Source organism: Clavelina lepadiformis, chromosome 3, assembly GCF_947623445.1.
Source record: "Clavelina lepadiformis chromosome 3, kaClaLepa1.1, whole genome shotgun sequence".
NCBI classification, from domain to species: Eukaryota; Metazoa; Chordata; class Ascidiacea; order Aplousobranchia; family Clavelinidae; genus Clavelina; species Clavelina lepadiformis.
The window spans coordinates 19,829,766-19,851,996 of record NC_135242.1 but is presented as its reverse complement, the minus strand read 5'-3'; the positions used below and the strand labels follow the sequence as shown (position 1 = coordinate 19,851,996).

Sequence of the window (22,231 nt, the reverse complement as noted above, 5' to 3'; positions counted from 1 at the left end):
GTAGTATATTGTAGAGAAATATGATTATTGGAGCTGGTAACCATTTTTACGCCGGTAATTAATCATAGGAAACAAGTCATGATGAGAAACAGACTACAACTGGGATTCAAGAATGTTAACACAGATGTAGGTCATCAGGAATATACAAATTTCCTTTCTCACAAAGCCGTAGATGTCTAGGCTATTTTGTTTATTTGTGAAAATTTAGGATCACGCCTATAGAGCTACAGAAAACATTCTTCAATTTAAATTAAATATTTCTTAGTTCTAAGTGTCGTACGACTATCGCTATAGGATTACACTGATTAAATTATGGATTCATGAAAGTTTTCTTGTAGATTTAAAACACAAATGTGTGAAATACCGACCGCAAAGGTTATTTGCAACGTCTTTCGAAATTTCTCTCGGTGGTCTGTCTAGCGCCTATGCTTGTCTGCACCTCATAAAAAGTAAAAAATACTAAAAAAAACTTTCAACTAATGTATTGAAAAATGCACATACTTAGCTCCCATGCACAGTAACCTTGGATTAATTGGAAAGAATCATGGCCGAGCTTAAGCGGTGTAAAGTTCTTGCTTAATCCGAGATAAAGCATCGCGTGTCAATACTATACCAACAAAATTGATTATTGTGAATTATACCTTTTACCTCTAGATTTTTTTGATATCCTTAAAGCGCTTAAACTAAATTGCTCGATACAAAACACCAGGAAAAGTAAGAAAAAGTAATTTCATTAAGTTGATCGATTTCCATTAAAATACAAGGACATTCAAGAAAATGAGTACAATTTTCTTAACCCTAAAACGACAAAAACGTTGTTAAAAGTGGAACGCAAACGTGTAGTTGCTTAAGTGTGCGCATCATGTACACATTTCTATGATGAAAGCATTCAAACGAGAGACATGGCCGCATTTAAATAACAGAAGTAAACAAGCACAAAAATGGGGAAATTGAAAATAACACGTGACAATTGTGAGTATTACACTTACGCAAATAATTAACACAGAAAGTAGACGAACACCTAAATATTTTGCAGTAATCGCACACCAGTTAATCAAAACATGCAACAAAATAATTTACTTAACGTAGGCCTATAGAAAGACTGGACTTTACAAATTACTTTTATCAGCACCACTGACAGCTGTTTCCAGCACTGCAGGTTCTTTTTCAACCACCACTTTCCCATTCCTTATAACGTAGCTGTTGCTACTTGAAGTGCTCCCCATCCCGGAATCGACAGAGCCAGCAAGGCTGGCGCCATGACCGTTTGCTGTAGTGGATAGGGACTCGTCTTTCATCGCGGTTGACCACAAACTTGGATAAGATTTTGAGGGAAATATCGACTGTGTTGGCTTGCTTGCCACTATTGGTAAAGACGTACGTCTTTCCTTCTTAAGTTGCACTGAGTCTAGATTGGCCGTTAACAACATGGTATTTTGTTCAAATGATGCATTCTTTTCATCTTCTTTATTGGAATCGGATTTGTGATTTGCTGGCTCCGATGCAGATGTTGATTTTTCATTTTCTTCCGTAACAGGAAGATTGTAAATTTGGTTCTCAGGAGTGGTATTTTCTTCCATATGAACCTCTTTTGATTCAACTTCCAGCAAGTTATCAGAAGTGACTTCAGCCTTCACCTCAGGGCTCTCCTTTTGCTCCCGATGCGGTGAATCCTCAATTTCTTCCAAAGACTTCACAGCAGCAACCGGTGTTGATGGCGCCAAAGATACCAGTGGAGCCGATCTTTCAACATCAGTTATCAATCGCAATGGAGACGATACAGTTGAAATTGACTCATTGTCTCCAGTTGATCTATTAAATATATTGGAATTGGGTTCATCCAGTGGAAGATCTCGGATGTTGGTATCTGAGGAGGCTCTTCGCATATCAGAGGTCTTTTTAACTTTTAAACAATGCTTGCAATGTGCTGATCCGTCGACATGATTGGTATAGAAATGGTTAATCGCACTTTCCAAACTATGAGGCTTAAAGTAAGGAATTGGTGACAAATTGCTCTTATCAGATATTGATACCGAGTTACTGAGCATGAATTTTGACATTCGAAACTCGTTCCAGGAGGGACCCTTTGACTTCAGTTTATGATGACATGAGTCTCCAAGGTTCCAAGTAACTTGAGTGAAATCGGATGATTTGACATCGTCCTTTGGTGGAAATGCTGAATCCGTCACATCGAAAGAGATATCACGGGGTGACGGAGGTGGGGTTTCTATTATCACCCACTCTCCATCTTTAGAAGATGAACTGTTGTTATTCCCCGAGAACCCGACGCTGCTATCGTAGCTGGCATTGGAGCTCGAATCTGAAAATCGATGCGTTCCGAAGCTCTCGGCAGGAGAGTACGATCTTCTCCAGGAGTTGGACTTGTGTATCCAGGAGCCGTGTTCGTAGTTAAACGACGGCGTGGACTTGGATTCGTTCATACCCGAGTCATTGCTGTCAAAGGGGCTGGATACGACGTTGCACAGATTTGCGGGAATGGAAGGAGATCTGCTTCCGAAGCGTTTGATGGCGCGGGTGATGCTGTCCATGGAGCCACGCCTCTTGACGTCCTTAAGGAGCACGTCCATCTCTTTTTTCGTCAGGCAGGTTTGAAGAAAGAGGTGAAGAGCCGCATTTGACAGGAAGAGAGTCTCTCTGACGACCCTAAACATATATTATCGTGTAAAAATCCGCGGCAAGAGTTGTGCATAAAACTAGTGGCGCTTACAATAAGTGCAAAGCGATAAAGAGTAAATGTGGTGATTGTCTTACGAGCGTCAAAGGCGACATTTGGCTGGAACCGTTTTATCTCAAAATCGTGACAAGTTACAGGAAATGTTGATCGCAGCATGCCCAAGAAACTAATGGTTAAATTGTGGTGAATGTGAGCAATGAGCATGGAAGTCTTATGATAAGCCTCAGCATGACTAATATGGGCAGATACAGTACAGCACGAAACACGCGCGATTTCTGTGACGTAATTTTTTCATGATTTAATCCGAAAGTTCATGGCTTGTGCAACGGTTATTTCCTTTAACGCAAGATCTATATATGAAACACAGCTCACGGAAAAGTGGAACCACTAACCTGATCCTAAACACAATTCTTTCGACGATTCGTTTATAAACAACATATGGAAGTGGTTTGAGGTTTTTAATCCAACTTAATAACATACGCGAATTCTGACCATGCCACGAATAAATTCACTCAATTCTCTTTACATTTTACGCATAGTTGAAGGTACTTAACGTCATGAAATAATAACATGCTACGGTCCACACTAAACAACCGTGGAAATTAGCCTACTTTTTGACAGAGATAAAGCATACATTCATCCACTTACTTTTCAAGGAAGGCCGTCAATATGGCTTGCCTTTCTTTGAGGTAAGTTTCGCTGAACGTTCCAAACAAGCGACCGAAAGGCAAAGAGGGTGGTTTTCTGGAAAAAATATTTAAAATGTGAAATTTTGCAAATTTAAATATAATGCACAGTAGAGCCATTGCTAATAAAACTGGCATCAAATATGTTATAAAAAGTACAAGAACTACTTAAATTCAAACACGTTAAGCATATATCAAGGAACGCGAAATAGTGAAATTTTGACCAACGCAATTTTCAAGTTCTGAAATGTGACAAACGAGAATCCCGCAGATTACTACTGTCCAACGTTGTCATGTAAGTAATCATAAAGCATATGACAAATGATTTCGTTCAGCAAATGATCAAAAACGCCAAGTCATCATGACTTAAACAAACCAATGCTGTCTTATTTCCGAGAAGTTGTTTGGAGATATTTGGAGACTCATTACGAATGTGGTGATGTCAGAGCAACAGGTAACTACTCTTGCGCGAAAAACTAGTGAACAACATTAACGGAAAATACCCGACTCTTTTTTACTTCATTTGCCTGCAACTAATCTAGTCCATGTATTCAAAAATAAAGCACAGGGTTTCCGCGCAGTAAACAACTCAAAAACTAGAACATGCAAGCTAACACGTCAATAACATCGGTTTCACAGCCAGCCAAAAATATACTAAACGTATAATTGACCGATAAATTTACCTTATGACGTCAAACTCGCACAATGGCAAGCCATAGGTTTACTTTGGAAGACTGTTTATGGCTGCGATAGTAAGGATTGTATTGGCGTGATAAAACGAACAATTGGTTGCTGAAAGTGGCTTCAGCTTCCCAAAATCCGCAAAAATATTTACATGCCGCTGCAGCTGCGGTGATAAACAGCTAATCTCATTGAATTCAAATGCGTTTTGGCGATTTCAGGATCCGGTATCTATTGTTCAGTGAACGTGGTTTCTTGCAATTCACAGTAAGCTCATTATGCAACAGTTTGTTGTGGTAAGACAAACTAACAGCGGCATTTGCATTGAAAACATTGGCTAACGCGTGCGGGTCAGGCACAGCCGGCATAGTACACTTACCCGGATGCTGACAGTTAAATCACGAGACGAATCCCGTACACAAGGATCATAATGTTTACTTACATTACGAGTTAAGTCCGCCCAATTTGTATAACCAAATAAGCATCAAATTGTAACCAGCAAAATCGAAGAAAAATCTATAAATATGTTTCCTAGCCAGGATAACTGGTGCTGAATTGAAAACGAGATATTAGCGGCGGTGACAAAGCAACGCACTTTGCAGCAAATGTTCTGCAATTAATAATGATTATATTCAAGGACAGCTTTTAACACTGGGTGGAGGAACAAGGCGATCAACGAACGGTGACGTTTGGAATCATACATTGCAGTCGCACACCGCACGCGCTGCCCCGCGTTTCGCTATACATTGCAGTGATTATACAGCTGCATCTGCATGCGACATTTAACCATGGCAGTGAGTACTGCAAGTTTTATTTGCTATTTACACGAGCAATTACACGGCGGGTCTTGCGACTGGTTGACTCATAGGTAAATGTTTGCGAGCATTTGCACAAAACACACAAAAGTCATACAACTCTATGTTTACCTTACCTATCACATGATCGCTGAATAAGAATAAATTTGACTGGGGAAAACAAAAATGTTTCGCGTTTGTTGAAAGCGCGTAGTGTATTTCCACATAACCAAAGTTTAAAATTTTAAATGATATGAATCTCGTGATCAAATAAAAATAAGCATTCTTGCAACGCTTCTATTCAAAAAAACACAATTTTAGTCTGCCGTATGCATGCCAATGTCGGAAATTATATGATCTGTATTGTCCTTGTCAGCATGATCGCTCATTGTACCGGACCTTCCGCAGACTACCAAAGAGGAACAATATTGCAATATATTTGTAGCACCTTTGTTAGTTGGTCGTAATTCCTCACAACAATCAAAGCATGTGACTCAATAAATCACGGAAATGCCAGCGTCTTTTCACGACAACAACAACAAAAGCTACCTCGCCAAATCGTCTTTTTGTCTAGCGTTTATGGCTAATTTAGAAGTTTTCGATCAATAAAACGTCTTTTCCAACAAAATCAAAGAGCATACCGATATTTACCGAAATTTAAATTTTATCTTAGGTCTGTCTTATCTTTAAGGGTTGGTTTTCAAAAGGTGATTCCTTGAAAACAATATATGGGACATGTCAATTTACATCACTGGTTAAATAAAAGCGCACTGCCCAAGTGGGCCAAAAACTCAAAAGACCCCCAATTTTTTAGGCCAATCCACTTACACATCGGTTGTTCTCGCCAGTGCCTTCCTTAACCACGTAAAGTCGGAGTATCGTCTCCGTACAATGGAATGCTTCGAAGTGAACGACAGGCTGTTGGTCTGCGTAAGTAGGATGTATGTAAGTGATATGAGGCAGTAGGTTTCAACGCAAAATGATGTCAGTTACCACATCAATAAAATTTTTGTACCGGGTATAGAATTTTCTAGCACTTGGAAAAATAATTAACTACAACTTTCAAGCACGTTTCCGGTGTTATAGTAAAACGTTTAGGAATTTAAATTAATATATGAATAACCCAAGTAATTTAGTTTGAAATGATAAAGCTTTCAAGCGCTCATGTCCAAATTAGTAATATGTACCTGCAAAATCACTTCGAAGGTTGTATACCTTCCATCCTCGTGAGTGTTGTGTATGGTTGGATTCTGAACTCGTACAGAGATGTATTCCTGCAAAAGCATACGCAAGCATGTGATTAAGTGTTTGGTAAGTATCACATGGCAGAGAACAGCTTTATCAGACTTCATAAACAAAGTTCAGTAAATGAATAAAACATAGCACACGTGCCGCATCATCAATTTCCTTATTTAGTTTAGAAAACAAACGTTATGATTAATTGTAAACAAATTGATGTTTAATTGCTTGGAATGTCTCTTTGCGACTTGAATCAGAAAAAATGCCTCACCTTCTGCGGTAGCCCAAGTAGCTGGTCACTGCATGTACGTTCCATTACTTCAGCAAGTCTTCGACCTATTACACAAGAAGGACATTCACACCCTATAGTCTGTGTAAATACAAGACAATGTATAATTGCTAGAACAGATGCAAACAGTCACTTCTGATGTCTGTAAACTGCCGAAACAACCCTTCGAAAGCAAAACGTAACTATATGGTCATCGTGGATCAAATCACGTAGTAAACATAAGCTATTTCCTTTCCAATTAAACAGTTAACTGCGCCAATGCAATAGCTCCCGATCACTATATTGGCATGGCGGCTAAAATTGCTACGTCACAACTCATAACATGTTTCATGCCGGAAACGTGTTATGTGAGCTTAGTACAAACGACCAAAAGTCTTATATTTCGTTTATATTATATTTATGGCGACTGTACACATACGGTGCTACATGGCCTGCAAAGTAAGGTAGGAAACTGCAGACCGCTATCGCCCAACCCTACTGGCTTACTTTCCCTTAGTACAGTAAAAGGGAAAAAGGCTGCCTCGCTCGCTTACATCACACCATAGGCTTCCTGAAATTAAATCGAAACCTGGTGAATGAAATGACGTCCCTGCTGAAATGATAACAGTCTCAAGAGACACAGCCTGCCGTTACCTGCCAAACCGCCCTTCACGGTACTGTCAATTATATAGACCGCTGTATTGCTTGCCGCATGCTCGTTAATGCGTGTTTTAAGAACGAGCTAAGGCGATAAAACATCATCGTTTTCACCTCGACTGTTACAAAGAGTATTTGAGAACATTCGTTAAACATCATGACAAAGATGTTGACAAATAAACACGGCTTGTAGCGACACGAAAGCGTTAATGGGTTTTTCATTGTCAACCATTAGCGGTTGCATGACGTACCTTACAATCGAGCTATGAGCTACTCAACAACGCTGTTACCTAGTGCCATGTTGCGCTCATTAAACTTCGACTGATTTCAGAAAATGACAAGGAGATTTTTTAATTCGCCGTATCATGTTAAGTGATGCAACAAATCATCATGAGTCTCTTTCATTTTTTACGCATTATTGGAAATTTTAACTTTCTATCTGGCCTCGGGTTAAGTAGCGAAAATTAGGCCTTATTGACGTAAGCAGCACGTCATGGCACTTTCGCACTAACTTAGTAATTTTCTATCTTCCAATGAGTTCACGCATACGGGAAACTGAACCGCCCAACGGAATATTTTTCTCGAATTTACGCTTAGCAGTTAGCGAAGTCATCCATTGTAAGCTTACATGTAGGCAAATATTGGAAAACTGTTGAGTTGGTACAGGGCTAGCTAGATTAAACGTTATTTTTATGGACAACATATTTCATACAGAATACAACCATATGCAAATTGTTTATATAAAACAACTACAAACTACGCAAATAAAAAGGGGTGACATTTTATTGGCCTTTTAAGTAGCAAACATAAATCCTGAAGTCTAAATAGTTCGAGTTCACTTTTCTGTTTAAGCAACCAGCCGGGAATACCAAACCGGTAATTACAGTAAGTGCCTACCAGATTTAACACATACATATCTATACCTGGCAAAATTGCTCTTATCGACCACCGTGGGATCGGCCTAAAATCTAACCTTCTAATTAACTGCACCACATTATGTTGAAAGCCAAGCAATTAAAGGGTTCGTAGTAAAACTACCCTCGTAATTCTTTCTATGTCTTCGCAGCAGGTAAATGGTAATTAAAGCAATAGATCACTCGCGCATGGCCACCACTGAAACATATAACAATATATACGTCAAAGGAAATTGGTTAACCTCTGAAATATGAGCTGACAGTAACGACCTTGACCGATACAGACCTATTTGACATATAGCCTGCTTCAAAGCTACTCTGAACGATTGCAGTGATTCTATTAAGAAGAAACCACGAAATGCAACTTGAACTACTTCAATAGCTACGCTCTTTATATAACCACCACTTATAATTACATATATACCGCAGTAATACAAGCTATTACCGCGAAGCTAATCATTATGTTGCTTTTCAGTCAGTATAAACATACATGCCACTGACGTATTGGTATGTCATCATGACCTACTTAATATACTATTGCAGTGACTTCTTCACCTGACTATATGTACAATGTGGCATACAATTACAAAGTCGCACTCTAATCAACCTAGTATAGCCTACACACATTTTCGTCGTTTGAGAGCAATTCTTTCTACTGAAAGAAATCGATAATTACTTTTTAATTTAGTACAATGCCGCACGCTTAATACCCTTGAAACAACCATATTGACTCGTCCTAACATGTTATTGTTGAGTTTGGATCCAGTTACCGCTGCGTTGGAAACTTTTCATCCTACGCTCTCAACCCACTCGATCATTTTAAGTTAGAAATGTGGCAACCAGTGGCCCACAGACAACAGTTGAATTTGTAATAGGTACGCGATTAAACTTAACCGGATATACTATAGCCCGACATACTAGCTGGATATACAGCACTGCAAATTTTGACATCACTACAGAACAGTGCCGCGCTGGCGTACAAGTCCTGAAATCCAACTGATTAGCCTACTTACATTTCCCGCCAATGGTCTTTGTATATACAGCAGTACGAAATTTACAAGTATCGCACTACATGTATTTGCGAACAATTCTCATGTTGAAACCTGGTCACATCCTTTACATTATACCTATCTATTTTATGTGATCCATCACAAATAGCTCCAACAATAATATCATACGATAAGTAAGCCTTGTATTACCATTACTGCAGTTGTAGCCCTACTGCTGTACGGTACTGTACCCAAATGTTGGTTACAATTCGTCTCTCCATTAATCGAAGCTAGCAGGTATAAGCAGAAAACGAAAAAATACCACTTGTATCCGCTTTTCTGCCGTGTCCGTTGGCTAATTCCGCTCAGAGCAACTGATAAAATGATAAAAGTTGTCCTACATTACTCTTTTCAGCAAGGCTTCCAATGGCTTCTCAAGCTTCCCTTCAGAGCTTTGATAAGCTGGAATTGGAGAATGGTGAACTATTGTTGCGTCATTCCACTATGGTTGATTGGTTACATTACATAAGGGGTTATTAGAGCATAAAAAAGTGTGGCAATGGATAAGTAAATAATGTTAACTTGATTGCTTCGTTCAATTAAATTTAAGTTACTAGAATTATTCAGATATCATACACAAGAAATTTAAAAGTAAATATGTTACGTATTCGTCATTTTTGTGTTAATATCACTTTAATACGCTCACTAATACTGTTTCGAAGGGTATCAAACTTGGACCTGGCTTGTTTATTTATGAACAACCGAACAGTAACACAACCTGCCTTGCCTTTTAGGCAAAGTGGTTTAGGCAATTCGTGTACTGAGTGGTTTGCAGAAAACAAATTATCACAACAAGACAACTCAGTTACGAACAGTGGGTAGGTGGTAACTTATACACTTTGCACTTGGCAGCACATCGCATATTCTCACAGGTCGCGAGAAAGCATACTATAATGGCGCAGCTCTTTGTTTATCTCACGTGATCAATGCGTCATAAAAATGTCAGCTGGTGGTTATGTACCAAATTATTTCAACGGACAAGCAGTTAGGAGGTTTTCGATGCTGTTTTAAGGTCTCAGGCACATTCCGTGCTTCAGCTGCCACTTTTATGCTATGCCTTGAACAAGATTTAAAAAATACACCTTCCTACAACACAGAGCATTGATTTAATAAGCATTTCAACTAAATAGTAGTTAAATTTTCTACTATTGACAAGAGCATCGTACCTTTAATTTTTATGTCAGTGCGTGCAAAAAGCAAAAAATTAATATGCAAACAATTGTACTAAGATAAAATAACAGCCTCGCAAAACATACAACGAGCGGAAAAAGTGACAAGACCCCTAGGGCAAAAGTGTCGCGACCTGCTGTAAAAATGGCCAGGTATAGCTTTAAAAAAGGACTTCGTGCAGAAAAAAGGCTTCCGTGCACGTATAAACATAAACTTAATTATACGGAAAATATCCTAAACTCGACAGGTCAATAGCGATTGACATATTTGGTACTCCTGCCCAAAGGCTTAAAATGGACATGATTAAAAGATGACTCGATGACAATGTACGACGAGTAACACAGCCACAAATAAAGTATCAGCAGACTAAGTGAATGAATGAATAAACTTTGCATGTCATGCTGTTTTAATTGAAGATAAATCACAAAGTTTGATTTGCAAATCCAACAAGAAGAGTTCATACAATCCATTTATAATGTCGCTACTCACTTTCACCTTTATAATGTGGCATTACCTTCAACAAAATAAATTATTAATATTATTATTTAATTTATACAATAATAATATTATTATTATATATTATATTTTAGATGATGCAATAACCCGTCATTGTTGAAAATTGTTCTTACATGAGTTAAACAAAATCAAAGCTAATTAACAAAACTTAACCTATCCCATTGTTCAACTGTTGATTTTGCTAAAGGGCTTATCAAGCTATATTAGCATAGTAGGCCTGTAGTCTATTTCGTAAAACCACACACAAGTCAAAAAGTTTGAATGTCACGAAAAGGCTACCGATGAATCATTGCAACACACCCAGTACTTTTGCTTGCCGTCAGGGGTCAGATATTTTATTGCGCTCCACATTTCGAACTTTGAACAGTCTAAATGCGCCGACTAAGCTTAATTGCTTGGCCCGGTTACTGCTATACACCCTGTATCCACAGGGTAAGGTAACTTTTCTATTCTGCAAGCCCACAGCGGACATGCCTCACAAGAACATTTTTCACCTGCCAGTGATCGAAACGTAAAAGTTAGTTAAGTACCTTGGAAACGGTAGGTATTACAATACTGCATTTTCTATGCAGTTGTTGCAAAACAAAACAAAATTGCAAAGTAGCATTTTCGCACTTCCTCTAGCCCTTACGCTTCCGATATTAACTCAGTTATTTATACCCGTGACTCCAGCGTCAGCAAGTTAATTGTGTCGTGATCAAGGTTCCGCTCCAAACATTTTCTCGTGATGCTTTCCCTACAACAATGACATCCATTGCCGAGCTATTTACGTGAACATGGCGTTATGGTCCATTTTGTTGGTGATCATCACCGTTGGGTTGCCGGGAGGTCGTTTGTTTGCTTACTTTGTTGCGCAACGTCGAAAAACAATTATTTATTTTAGGTGTGGGCCATAATATGTTTCTGAGAACAGTATCAGTGTAAACATTTCAAAAAGTTTAAGGCTTAAACCTACTGCTCATACTGATTCTAATATTTTTTGACAATTTTTAAAAAGAATTTTATTGCTACAAAAATTTTGAATTGAAAGATTTGATAAATTTAAAACTACAAAATTACTATTTTAATTTTGGAAAATAATCGTTGAATAGTTGTTCGCGGTAGTGAGGTAACATAACCCGATATGATCTATCATGATGCAATACTTTAACAAGTCATTGTTTAAATATGTTTAGCTTGCACATAAGCTATTGTTGGTTACTTTAACTTCCTTCCCAATTCCCTGTTTTGAAGAGAAAACGCGGAAGCTGCAACAAATGAATGGGGACTTTTCACAGTTCTTCTAAGCACTTGCATAATAATGTCGAAATACAAATACTGTACTAGTTTTTACGCTGACTATGTTTTTTCGTTGTGTAGCTTGTAGCGCTATGCAGAGACAATCCCCTGCTTGGTTGATAGACAACATATTTTTGCTTATCCAAATTTTTTAGTATTTTTATATGTCTTTGAGGTCGCTGATGCTGAATTCGGTGTTATTTTTGTCTAATGTCAATGATTTTTAAGCTATTTGCAAAAATATGTTTTCACCAATTGAAAACAAATTTTATTTTACTGTGACGATGTTGGATGTTTCCCTGATCCTTGAGGACCAATGGTACACATAAGTACCACAAAAATATTGCACCTCAGTGCCTTTTCTTTAAAAATATTTTTTGTGGACTTGTCTGCAAGTTTTTTTTTAAATATTTGAAGTAATTGCAGAAAAAAAAAACAGGAAACCTTTATAACAATTTTGGCGCGATTTCGTTTAGTTGAAGATAGCACACTGGTGAGAGTATACATAGGTTTATATTTTGCAAAAACCTTGTTGTCCTCAAATGAAAAGTCATGGTGTGTTTTTAGGTGAACTTTTCATCTGAAAACTTTACAGTACTAATAGAGGCATTTCGCATGCTAGACAATAATTTTATTATCTTTGGAAGTGGAGATCCACATTAGAAGAATGGTTGCGAGGTAGTCGCAAAAGCATGTCTTTCCCATACTCCGTATCTGGCGGGCGCCTAATAATCACCACAACGATTGGTATTTCTGCACGGTGGATATTTCAAAGTATAGAAAACTAAAAGACAGAAAAAAGATTTTTGGTCCCAATATTCCTTTATCGATTGCGCCTGTCAGTCATATTGCAGTTCTACCTATTCCTAGTCCACCACTGAGGTAAGAAAAATCAAATTATGCTCTATCATTCATATCATCTGAAGTAGATGATGTTAACTTTGAAGATGATGAAATGAACAGCAATACTCCACATTTTCCGAAGCAAAATGAAATAGATGATTTAGTTATAGATTTAGGTCTTACAAAAGCAAAAGCAAAGCTTCTTACTTCTCGCCTCAAAGAATGGAATTTTCTGGATCCTACCTGCAAGGTTTGCACATCGAGGAAGAGACACGTGACCTTCGCAATTTTTTTTCTGTATCTGAACATATTTGCTATTGTGTTAACATACGTGTCCTGTTTCAAGAGATTGGGATTGATTACTTTGTTTCCGGCTGACGTTTGTTTATTGATAGTTCAAGGCGGAGCTTAAAAGCTGTTCTCCTTCACAACGGCAATACCTCTCCATCAATACCATTAGCACATTCTGTTCAAATGAAAAAAAACTATGAAAGTGTAAAAAATTTACTGAAGTTGATTCAATAAAAAGATCACAATTGGGATGTATGTGGAGACCTCAAAATGATAGCGTTTTTGTTGGGTTTGCAAAGAGGCTATACTAAGCATTCTTGCTTCCTATGCTTGTAGGACTGCAGGGCAGATGAACTGCATTATCTTAGAAAAGACCGGCCACCGCATGAAGAACTTACCCCGGGTTCACACAATATTGAAAACGCACCTGTCGTTCAGAGAAGTAAAATTCTGCTGCCGCCTTTACATATCAAATTAGGGCTTGCAAAGCAGTCTGTGAAAGCGTTGGTAGCTGAAAGTAGTGCATTTCAATATGTTTGTTCCATGTTTCCAAATCTCTCTGAAGCCAAGGTTAAGGGTGAGATATTTGTTGGACCCCAAATAAGAAAAATTTTGGCATCAAAACAACAGGAGGAATCGATGTCTGATTCAGATCGAAAAACGCACTTGGCAAACATTTCGAATGACAGTAGAAGGTTTTCTTGGCAACCATAGAATGGAAGGCTACACATAGGTGGTGTCAAATTTGATATAAACTTATAAAAACCTTGGTTGTCGTATGTCCCAAAAATTACATTTTTTACATTCCAACATGGTATTTTTCGTGATAACTTGAAAGATACGAGCGTGGAGCATGAAGAACGTTTCCATCAAGATATTCAAGTAATGGAAAAACGATACCAAAGGAGGTGGGATGAAGCCATGATAGAAGGTTACATCTGGAATTTGGTTCGAGAGGACAGCACCACATATAAACAAAAGAGTCTATCAAATGTGCGTTTTTGGTCGTCTGTGCTAAACGTTCATTTTATTCGGTATTCATTCATTTTACTGTGTACGAGTTGTGTTTTCTTGCGTTTTTATGTATCATCTTAAGTCTGGTGTAACTGCTTTTTGTAACTGATATGTCATTTCGTTATCAAAAAAAAGCGAACCTTGATTCGGGATGATAACCAAAATGCTGTTCAAACCTCTATTTAGCATATTTTGCTGTTTTCCGTACTATTGAACGTGTGCTACATGTGTTATTGTGCTAATCTTTTAGAGTTAGTTTAAAATAAACTAACGTGGCATCTTGCTTTTACACCAATAACCATTATTGCAGTTAATCTAATGCATATTGCATTGCAGGAAAAATTTCATTATTTCAAAACATTAGTAATTACTAGGGCAACCAAAAGTCAATATGGTCAATTTTTTTTTACCTGCTCAGAATGCTATGAAACAAGCACAAAACAAATTTCAGCTTTGTACGACATGTGGTATAGAAGTTATTAGGTCAGATAAAGTCAAAATGTTACGTTAGGTCAAAATACGGTCAAATTGTTTCGTTAGGTCTTTTTTTTAGGTCAAAATCTATTAAACTTGTAATTTTGTAACCATTTTGTAATATTATTCTTCCGTTTTTCTCTTTTCTTGCACCGCAAACAATTCCAGTCCCGCAAATTTTACTTAGAACCAAAGACACAAAGAGAGGGAAGGCTTTTCAGCGCGTTTGGTGACGTCACGATGTGACGGCATTGCATTTGAAACTGCAAGTTGTCAATCTTAATACGCAGAAACGAAAAAAAAGTCAACACTAGAAAAGCATTTTGTCATTTTTAAATGCAGCTTTAGATTAGAAAGTTGCTGTAGACAGTGTAGAGACTATCAGTATAGCGTTTTTCAAAATGAGGTCAAAATTTAAACGTTTTAGGTCAAAATAAGGTCAAAATTTAAACTTTTTAGGTCAAAATGAGGTCAAAATTTGCAAATTTTAAGGTCAAGATTTAGCATTTTTAGGTCAAAAAACTGGTTGCCCTAGTAATTACGTGAAAACAAAATTACGTGAAAACATTACGAAAAAACTAAAGTCATTTTCCAACCCAGCGCAGAAAAAAAACATAAAGAAACATCAAAAAATCAAGATAAACAAAACAAAACAAAAAATTTGTTGCCCAATGTTTCTATTGTGGAAGACGGGACAACAATACAATGACTTCCAGAGCCCTGGAATATTAAAGGTTTCAAATATTAATCGACTCTGGATTCGAGTCTTATTATCAAAATGATTCGAGTCACTTCTGCAGAAAGACTCGACTTGAGTCTTTAAAGGTAAATGACAAGACTTGCGACTCGAGTTTGATGACTTGGCCACGACTCTGCAACCAAGTAAAGTTTCCAAATTTCTATTTTTCACAAACTTTACCTCTCTTCAATAGCTTCCTGACCTGGCACACAGGAAAACCTTAAGTTGTGTTAAGTTGTTGTGCCGTGGCCCGTTGGTCGGGAAAAAATAATGTAAATTCTCAGTCTGCTACAAAAACTCAAACCTACAAGATAATTTCAAATTTATATAAGCAGCCATTTTATTTGTATGTTAAAATATTGGTTTATGGAATTAGGATTATGGGCGTTTTTATCATAAACTTTTTGTACGTCTTTTTTTTTGAAAATTCTGTTTATTTCAAGTCATATCGTACTTTAAGCCCAGACAATCTTTTTACGTCACAATAGAGAAATTTCCCCGAGGGCAACTGATTTAATCATGACTTGCATCTTTCTATTATGACATTTTGTACGTTTAAATTTTCGCAAATTCAATACAAAGTCTATAGCACCACCTGACAGACAAAAGTATAAATTTCAAATTTTCGATGGAATAATCACTGAACTAAATCAATATTCAGCCTAGAGTGCTCGAAGTAGCTCCTTAAAAGACAGAATGCTACAGAAAAATACTTATTGTTATCAGCAAACGTTTCTGCATTTCTCGTAGGCCTAATTCCAATCCATTTTTGTGAAAAATTGTAGCCTTATAAAACGATATCTGTAAAGGGCTTATGCCTGGTATAAGGGGTCCATTCGAGGCTCTTAAAGTCATCAAAACATAGGGAAAAGTTTACTGAGAATTAATTACGTAAGCATGATTGGCAACCGGCAGTTGTTTGTACACTACATAGCTGAAGTCGTGATGGAATTCATTGGAGTGGTGCGCAAAGTGTCGCGCGTTCCACACTCAAGTACTCAATCTTTCGGTTGCTTTGTTTTAAGAACGTATACGATTTATTTGCGCGAGTATATGTGATATACTGTATTTGTTTATGCTGTTCCTTAAAGATCGATCTTACAATTTGTGTCTGACAAATGCTTTCATTTCATACATCCATTTAAATGCAGCCGACATACATACCGAGGAGATAGATTACCGCGTAACGGCAAAAGCATTTTGCAAATTTAAATTTCTTGGTCTTTGAATATGACGTAATCAGATCGGGCTCGGTTCAGCTACACACAGAAGTTAAAGTCAAAAGCTCCGGTTCTATCGATTTCCCAAATATTTCCACATCCCATATTTAATTTTCATATAAGCCTACTGGTATCTGGTAACGCAAACAAGGCAACAAATTACGTGATGACAAGCAAGTTTGCCCCACTGAGGTAATCCAAAAGACCATTCCGTTTATTAAGTATATCTATTTCCTTCAAAGATATGGGCAGTTTATTTTAAAACCACTTTGCGCTTATCTTCAGTGCAATATGAGATTCATCAGAATGAAATTGTCCGTGCAACTGTAGCCTGTAGGCCTATAATTTTGATCAAGTAAAATCTTCCAAAAGGATTCTGCACTTTACTATAACGAATTATTTATCAATTATAACAACAAAATACAGCAGTAGGGTATTTCTAAAATAATATGCAGTACAATAAAATAAAATTTGAATAAATACATAAAATGTGAATAAAACTTAAAATTGAACACATGTATTTTGTCTTCATCTATTAATCTGAGATTTTGCGCACTAATTGGGCGTGGCACGCACATCACATGCTCAGATAGCAATTACTGTCTATCGTCGGAGCAAGTAAGCAAGGAAAAAGTGAGTTTTCTTTCGAGATCAAGTCGCGCCCTTGGCTGTCGGATTGTGACGGTGTTTCGGAGGTCCAATATTGACATAGGGCAGACAGGAAAACATTAGAAGTGATACCACAAAGGCTAAGGCTATAGGCCTAAGCTTAAGTATAACATACTTTCGATATATAGCGCCGTACGTTCCCGGTCATTCCAATACAGTTTACTTAACAGTAGGGTCATGACATTCTAGTAGTTATTGCACCATCCAAAAGTCACTCAAGCATAAAGGTATTGTGGTAAACGGTCACTCACATTCTTTCATTTCCCCATCTGGAACGAGGTGTAGTTATTTCTGTAATTTTTAAGAGCGTTTTCAGATTTGCGGTTTGTACGCTGTGGGACTGCACATTAGTCAACAACACGTCTTGTTGAACAGTTGCTGGATTGGTCCGTCATACTGAAGACAGATTTGTTACACGATCCTAAGCTGCAATCAATTAGGGTAAGCACGTCGCAGATTGAATTAAAAGCATTGTTTATTAGCTCAAGCTGTCTGTCGTTCTCTTGTCGTCGTCGTTCGTTTCGCTTTAACAGATTCGACGAGCAAAGATTAACGGTGATTCAGACAATTTTTCAAAAACGTGCTTGCGCCAGGGATTTTTCAACGGTTTTAACTGAAACCGCGCAATAAAATTGAAACTTAACTGGTTTTTGATGCTTTATGTCCAATATCAGCTGCTGTTTAGGTATGCAGACGCTCACCGATACTTTAAAATTTGATTGCTATCGATCTTGAGGTGAAGGTTTTTCTCGCGCTCATAATTTGCCGTTTTCTTCGTCGTTATTTTCAGTTGAATTATTGTAGGACGTCACCAACTATACGCTCACGCTCGGATAAAGAAATGAAAGTATTTGTCGTTTTGAAGAATTTCAAGTGTGGACTGTATGTTCGTGCTTCGTCGACAGCGCCATTAGCCTACTGTAGGTGATAGTTAGGTTAACATAACCTTACAAAATGCAGTACATAACAATATGCATGGGCCCTAACAAAGCATTGTTGTCAAGAGGCGGTTTAGGCAAGCCAAAGAAACAAATGCAAAGTTATTTGCCTTAATTATAGAAGAAATGTTTTTATACAGTATTAATTTCGGAGAATTTTTTGAAACTCTTCAGCATTTTGCAAAACAATACCAGCTAAATATTCGGCCACCTGTTGTTTAACCCATTGAGATGTGTTCCTTGGATTCATTTATAAATAGAGTAAGGTTGTCGTGTTAGCATTTAAACAAGTTTATGCATATAAAAATGACTCAACAATTGTGTAATAGTCGACATAGGTAAAATTGTGGATAGTTTTAATTAATCAATCCTGCAAAATTAGTATTATTATTATTAGTATAGTACAAATTAGTATTAGTACGAATTTTCTGATAACATACTGTCTTGCGTGCCCACTGACCAGTAGCCTATCGAGAACTCAAAAATAAAACGTAAGTATAGGCTAGTGGTCGGGTAGCAAGTAACTGTTGTAATTGAATGAAATTGAGTGCCTGGCTAAACGTATTTGGTATAAAACTGACAGCTGTCAGTACAGATATAATGAATTAGCAAAAAATTATATTATTATATAAATTACCTTGTATAATCAACAATTACTTTTCAAGATCGACAAACATGTAATCTATCTGCGTATTAAGATATTCGATTAGGATGCAATAATCCAATAACTTAATACACACTGAAACAAGTTTAATAAATATGTATTAAATACGTAATCTGGCTAAATGTAAAAGTATTAAATGAAGGAAATTAGAAATAAATACAAATCTCTTTCCCAACGATAGGTCAAGGCAACTAATTGAGGAAGTGCGCACTGAATTTGAGATATTTCGGGAAGTAAGATAATGTGCTTGACAACTTCTTGGCGTATTGCTTTTTGCTTGTACGGGATGAACTTTTGCCAGGCTATAGGGTCTCGTGAAGGAAGTCCATATTTAATTCTAGCAACGCAACTGCAAGACGTTTTAGTAAGCAGAGCTTTAGTAAGCGTCTTGGTCGTTTGTTTTGCATTCGAGAACCAAAGTTTTGCATTCGAAAACCAAAGTTTTGCTTTTCGTAACCATTGCTTAACAATTTAAATTTCAAGAGTAGAGGTTGTAAAAGCCTTCTTAATTTTTAGATATAGGCCACTGAGCATTTTCTTTACGTGAACATGAGTTTTGCTGGAACATGGACGTTGATCGGGCAGGAAGGTTACGAAGAATTTATGAAGCTCATGGGTACTGATGAAACTTTTGTACTTAGTTGTAGGCTTGAAGAACAAATTTGTGGTTATAGACTAAGGAGGCTGACATATAATTCAAACTAAGCTTATATTCCTAACTTAATGTATGGCTTAAATATAACAAGTTAAAACAATGAGGTTGTAGCTTGTGATACAATGATAAAAGCTTTTGTTTATAGGTGTTCCGGAACAGTATATTGCCGCTGGTAAAAACGCCCCAGTTAGTTTGGTAATCCAACAAAACGGTAATAAATTCAGCGTGGAGACAATAACTGGGCCGCAGTCGTGGACAGACAAATTCGAAATAGGGCTGCCAGCCACAATTACTGGCCCTGGAAGAAAACAAATGCAGGTATAAAATATTCATTCTTGGAATTTTGGCCATATCAATAGATTTTCTAGGCCTATTTGGTCTTTTAGAATAGGTAAAACATAGCCTACATTTCACTAATGGCTTTTATTAGCGAATCTAGACAAATTAAAGTCTTTCATGTTGATAAATATAGATATTAAGGAGTAGTTGCCAAAAGTTTATATCAAATTTGGAACGATTATATAATACATTTATGACTCTGGTTTTGTCGTATGCTGATATTCATTTTCCCAAGACTTTCCGCAATATTTATCACAGTGTAGAATATCACGTACGTTAAAGTGCTTTAATAATTGATAATGAAAACGACAAACATTTCCAGACTGTTGTAGTCATGGAGAATGGATCAATGCAAGGCGAATATGACGTCGGCGGAGCTAAAATAAAAGCTTGCAGGGAGCTTAACGGAGATATCCTTTATGACGTGAGAAAGCTTCATTAGCAGAAGTTAAATTTTTAGTGTAACGATAACAACGTTTTATACTGACCACCACGGTTTTAAAAATTTTAGTAGGTGTTAGTTTATTTGCAAATAAATAACATGCAAGTTAACTGTGAGTGAATGCTACAAAATTGTTGTGTAACTGTAAGCATAAACTCTAATAATATTTAATGAAAAAGTTTGTAGGTCACGCAAGTAATTCAATAAACTCTTCTTTTTTCTTTCGCAGATATTATCTGTCGGAGACATCACTTTTAAACGTACTTTTTCCAGGAAATAAGTTTTCCGCGGTGTAGACCAAATGATCACTATTAACTATATAATATTGTCTGTTTTAAACAGATTTTAGTCGTGTTTCGCATTTATGTATAAGGTATGTCATGTTCTGCATTGGTGTAAAAGTGACTGCTTGTGCGGTTGTATTTAGAATACCCTTACATTAAAGATAAAACAAAGAAATCCTGTTCTTAGCTTGTTGTTATTGTGCATTGAACGTGATTAAATAATACAATTGCTCGGCCATTTGAAGCACCTGCAAATTTGGGGTTAAGAACCACTATCATAAGCTACGTGAAAAGAAGTAAATCTGTTTTGTGGCAAGAAAAGTAACAAAAAGTTTGAAACTAAACATGCAATGTGACTACGACCTGGAAGTTTTTACACGTTATTTGTTAGGGTAATTCCCACACTGAAAAGTAATACTGGCTATCCTTCACACTGAACACCTTTTTCCCGTACCAAATTGCAAACCTGGATACATCTCCTAACGCAGCAGAACAAAAGTTTTCGTTTAATTTTCCCTACATTGTAGGCTACAATTTGTAGCCTATATCTTTACTTTTATGATACCGATACATTTGCGCTTTCCTTAATACATGCTTGAAGTTTAACTGATGTTGCTTCTACAAAAGATTCACCTAGCTCTGTTTCCCCATAGTTTATACATATTATCTGTAGTCTAGAATATGTATAGACTATGGTTTCTCATTCTAAACTTTCCTTGTCAGATTATAAGTCCGTAGCCTACAGTTTATGCCAGGGGTGGGCAACCTTTTTGAACACGAGAGCCACTTTGGTTGTTAAATTTTTACTGACGAGCCAAGTCATAAGAAATTATGACGTCATAAATAGTTTATGTCGTTTAATTGTTCCATATCTGCATTCCTCAATCGAAAAATATCATTAAATTTGGATAATTAACAACTTGTCATCAATGCTGGCCTAAATAAGGAAAAGAAAAAGAGAGAAACGTTCATAAACGGTACTCTTGGTAGCCTTTACAATTTTTTTGAAATTTTACGATTCGACTAGAAGAGCCACAAAAAACATGCCGGAGAGCCGCATGCGGCTCGCGAGCCGCAGTTTGCCCACGTCTGGTTTATGCTAAGGTTTGGTAATGACATTTGAAAATGGATAAAACTCCTTCTCAAAGCATTAAAACAAAGTTTCATTGCGAGAAGAATACCTACATTATCTGCGTTACAATGTAAACACTTATCATCACTTTACGACTTAAAGTTTCATCAAACAATTAAGTATGTTTTTAAGTGATGATATAAAAATTAAGAGAGTAACTAAAATTTCATGGTGACGTCATCAATTGCAGCCTGCTGTTTTTGAGTAGCACCCTGCAATGGTTGCCATCGTAACATGTTGCTGATCGGTAGCGCACCCTGCTATTGGTGACGGCATGCCGCCTCAGATTATTAATTTAGGAACAGAGGGGCAAAGTCGTAATCATTAGAACAGGTGTTCTTGTTGTTTTGCAGTACTGTGCCGTGTAATTGCGCACCTCCATTCCATCAGAGCACTTTTGCACACCGCTCTTGTCGTTTTTGATTGTTTATCGCACCCAAGATCTTGCTGAAAACGGCCATGCTCTTCAAGCCAGCATGCTGCCATGTAAATTCCAAATTTACCTGGGGAACATGTCCCAGATCCCCCTAGGATAGATTGCTGCTTCTTCTGTAATTTTGACTTTTGAGGCCCACAAAGC

The 22,231-nt window shown here is 37.2% G+C and overlaps 2 protein-coding genes across 2 annotated transcripts; one reads left to right on the top strand and one right to left on the bottom strand.

Moving 5' to 3' along the window:
• Nucleotides 1-715: 715 nt before the first annotated feature.
• On the bottom strand, nucleotides 716-9,341 carry LOC143449340 (uncharacterized). Its single transcript, XM_076949495.1, has 5 exons — nucleotides 6,367-9,341; nucleotides 6,044-6,130; nucleotides 5,685-5,782; nucleotides 3,344-3,439; nucleotides 716-2,664 (listed from the first exon to the last, which is right to left on the bottom strand). The coding sequence occupies exons 1-5, from the start codon at nucleotides 6,409-6,411 to the stop codon at nucleotides 1,110-1,112; spliced, it is 1,881 nt and encodes a 626-aa protein (XP_076805610.1). The 5' UTR covers nucleotides 6,412-9,341; the 3' UTR covers nucleotides 716-1,109.
• A 9,974-nt stretch (nucleotides 9,342-19,315) lies between these two features.
• On the top strand, nucleotides 19,316-20,759 carry LOC143449676 (fatty acid-binding protein 2, liver-like). The gene is made up of 4 exons (XM_076949970.1): nucleotides 19,316-19,415; nucleotides 19,600-19,772; nucleotides 20,116-20,217; nucleotides 20,465-20,759. Exons 1-4 carry the CDS (start codon nucleotides 19,349-19,351, stop codon nucleotides 20,513-20,515), a joined length of 393 nt encoding a protein of 130 aa, XP_076806085.1. The 5' UTR covers nucleotides 19,316-19,348; the 3' UTR covers nucleotides 20,516-20,759.
• Nucleotides 20,760-22,231: the final 1,472 nt, after the last annotated feature.

Bases quoted from the DNA above. Each gene is read 5' to 3' on its own strand.
- LOC143449340 (XM_076949495.1), bottom strand. From the start codon at position 6,411: ATGGAACGTACATGCAGTGACCAGCTACTTGGGCTACCGCAGAAG. The intron at 6,131-6,366 runs GTGAGGCATTTT...ATGCTTTTGCAG, and splicing joins TACTTGGGCTACCGCAGAAG to GAATACATCTCTGTACGAGT. The intron at 5,783-6,043 runs GTACATATTACT...CTACTTACGCAG, and splicing joins CCTTCGAAGTGATTTTGCAG to ACCAACAGCCTGTCGTTCAC.
- LOC143449676 (XM_076949970.1), top strand. From the start codon at position 19,349: ATGAGTTTTGCTGGAACATGGACGTTGATCGGGCAGGAAGGTTACGAA. The intron at 19,773-20,115 runs GTATAAAATATT...AAACATTTCCAG, and splicing joins CTGGAAGAAAACAAATGCAG to ACTGTTGTAGTCATGGAGAA. The intron at 20,218-20,464 runs GTGAGAAAGCTT...TTTCTTTCGCAG, and splicing joins ACGGAGATATCCTTTATGAC to ATATTATCTGTCGGAGACAT.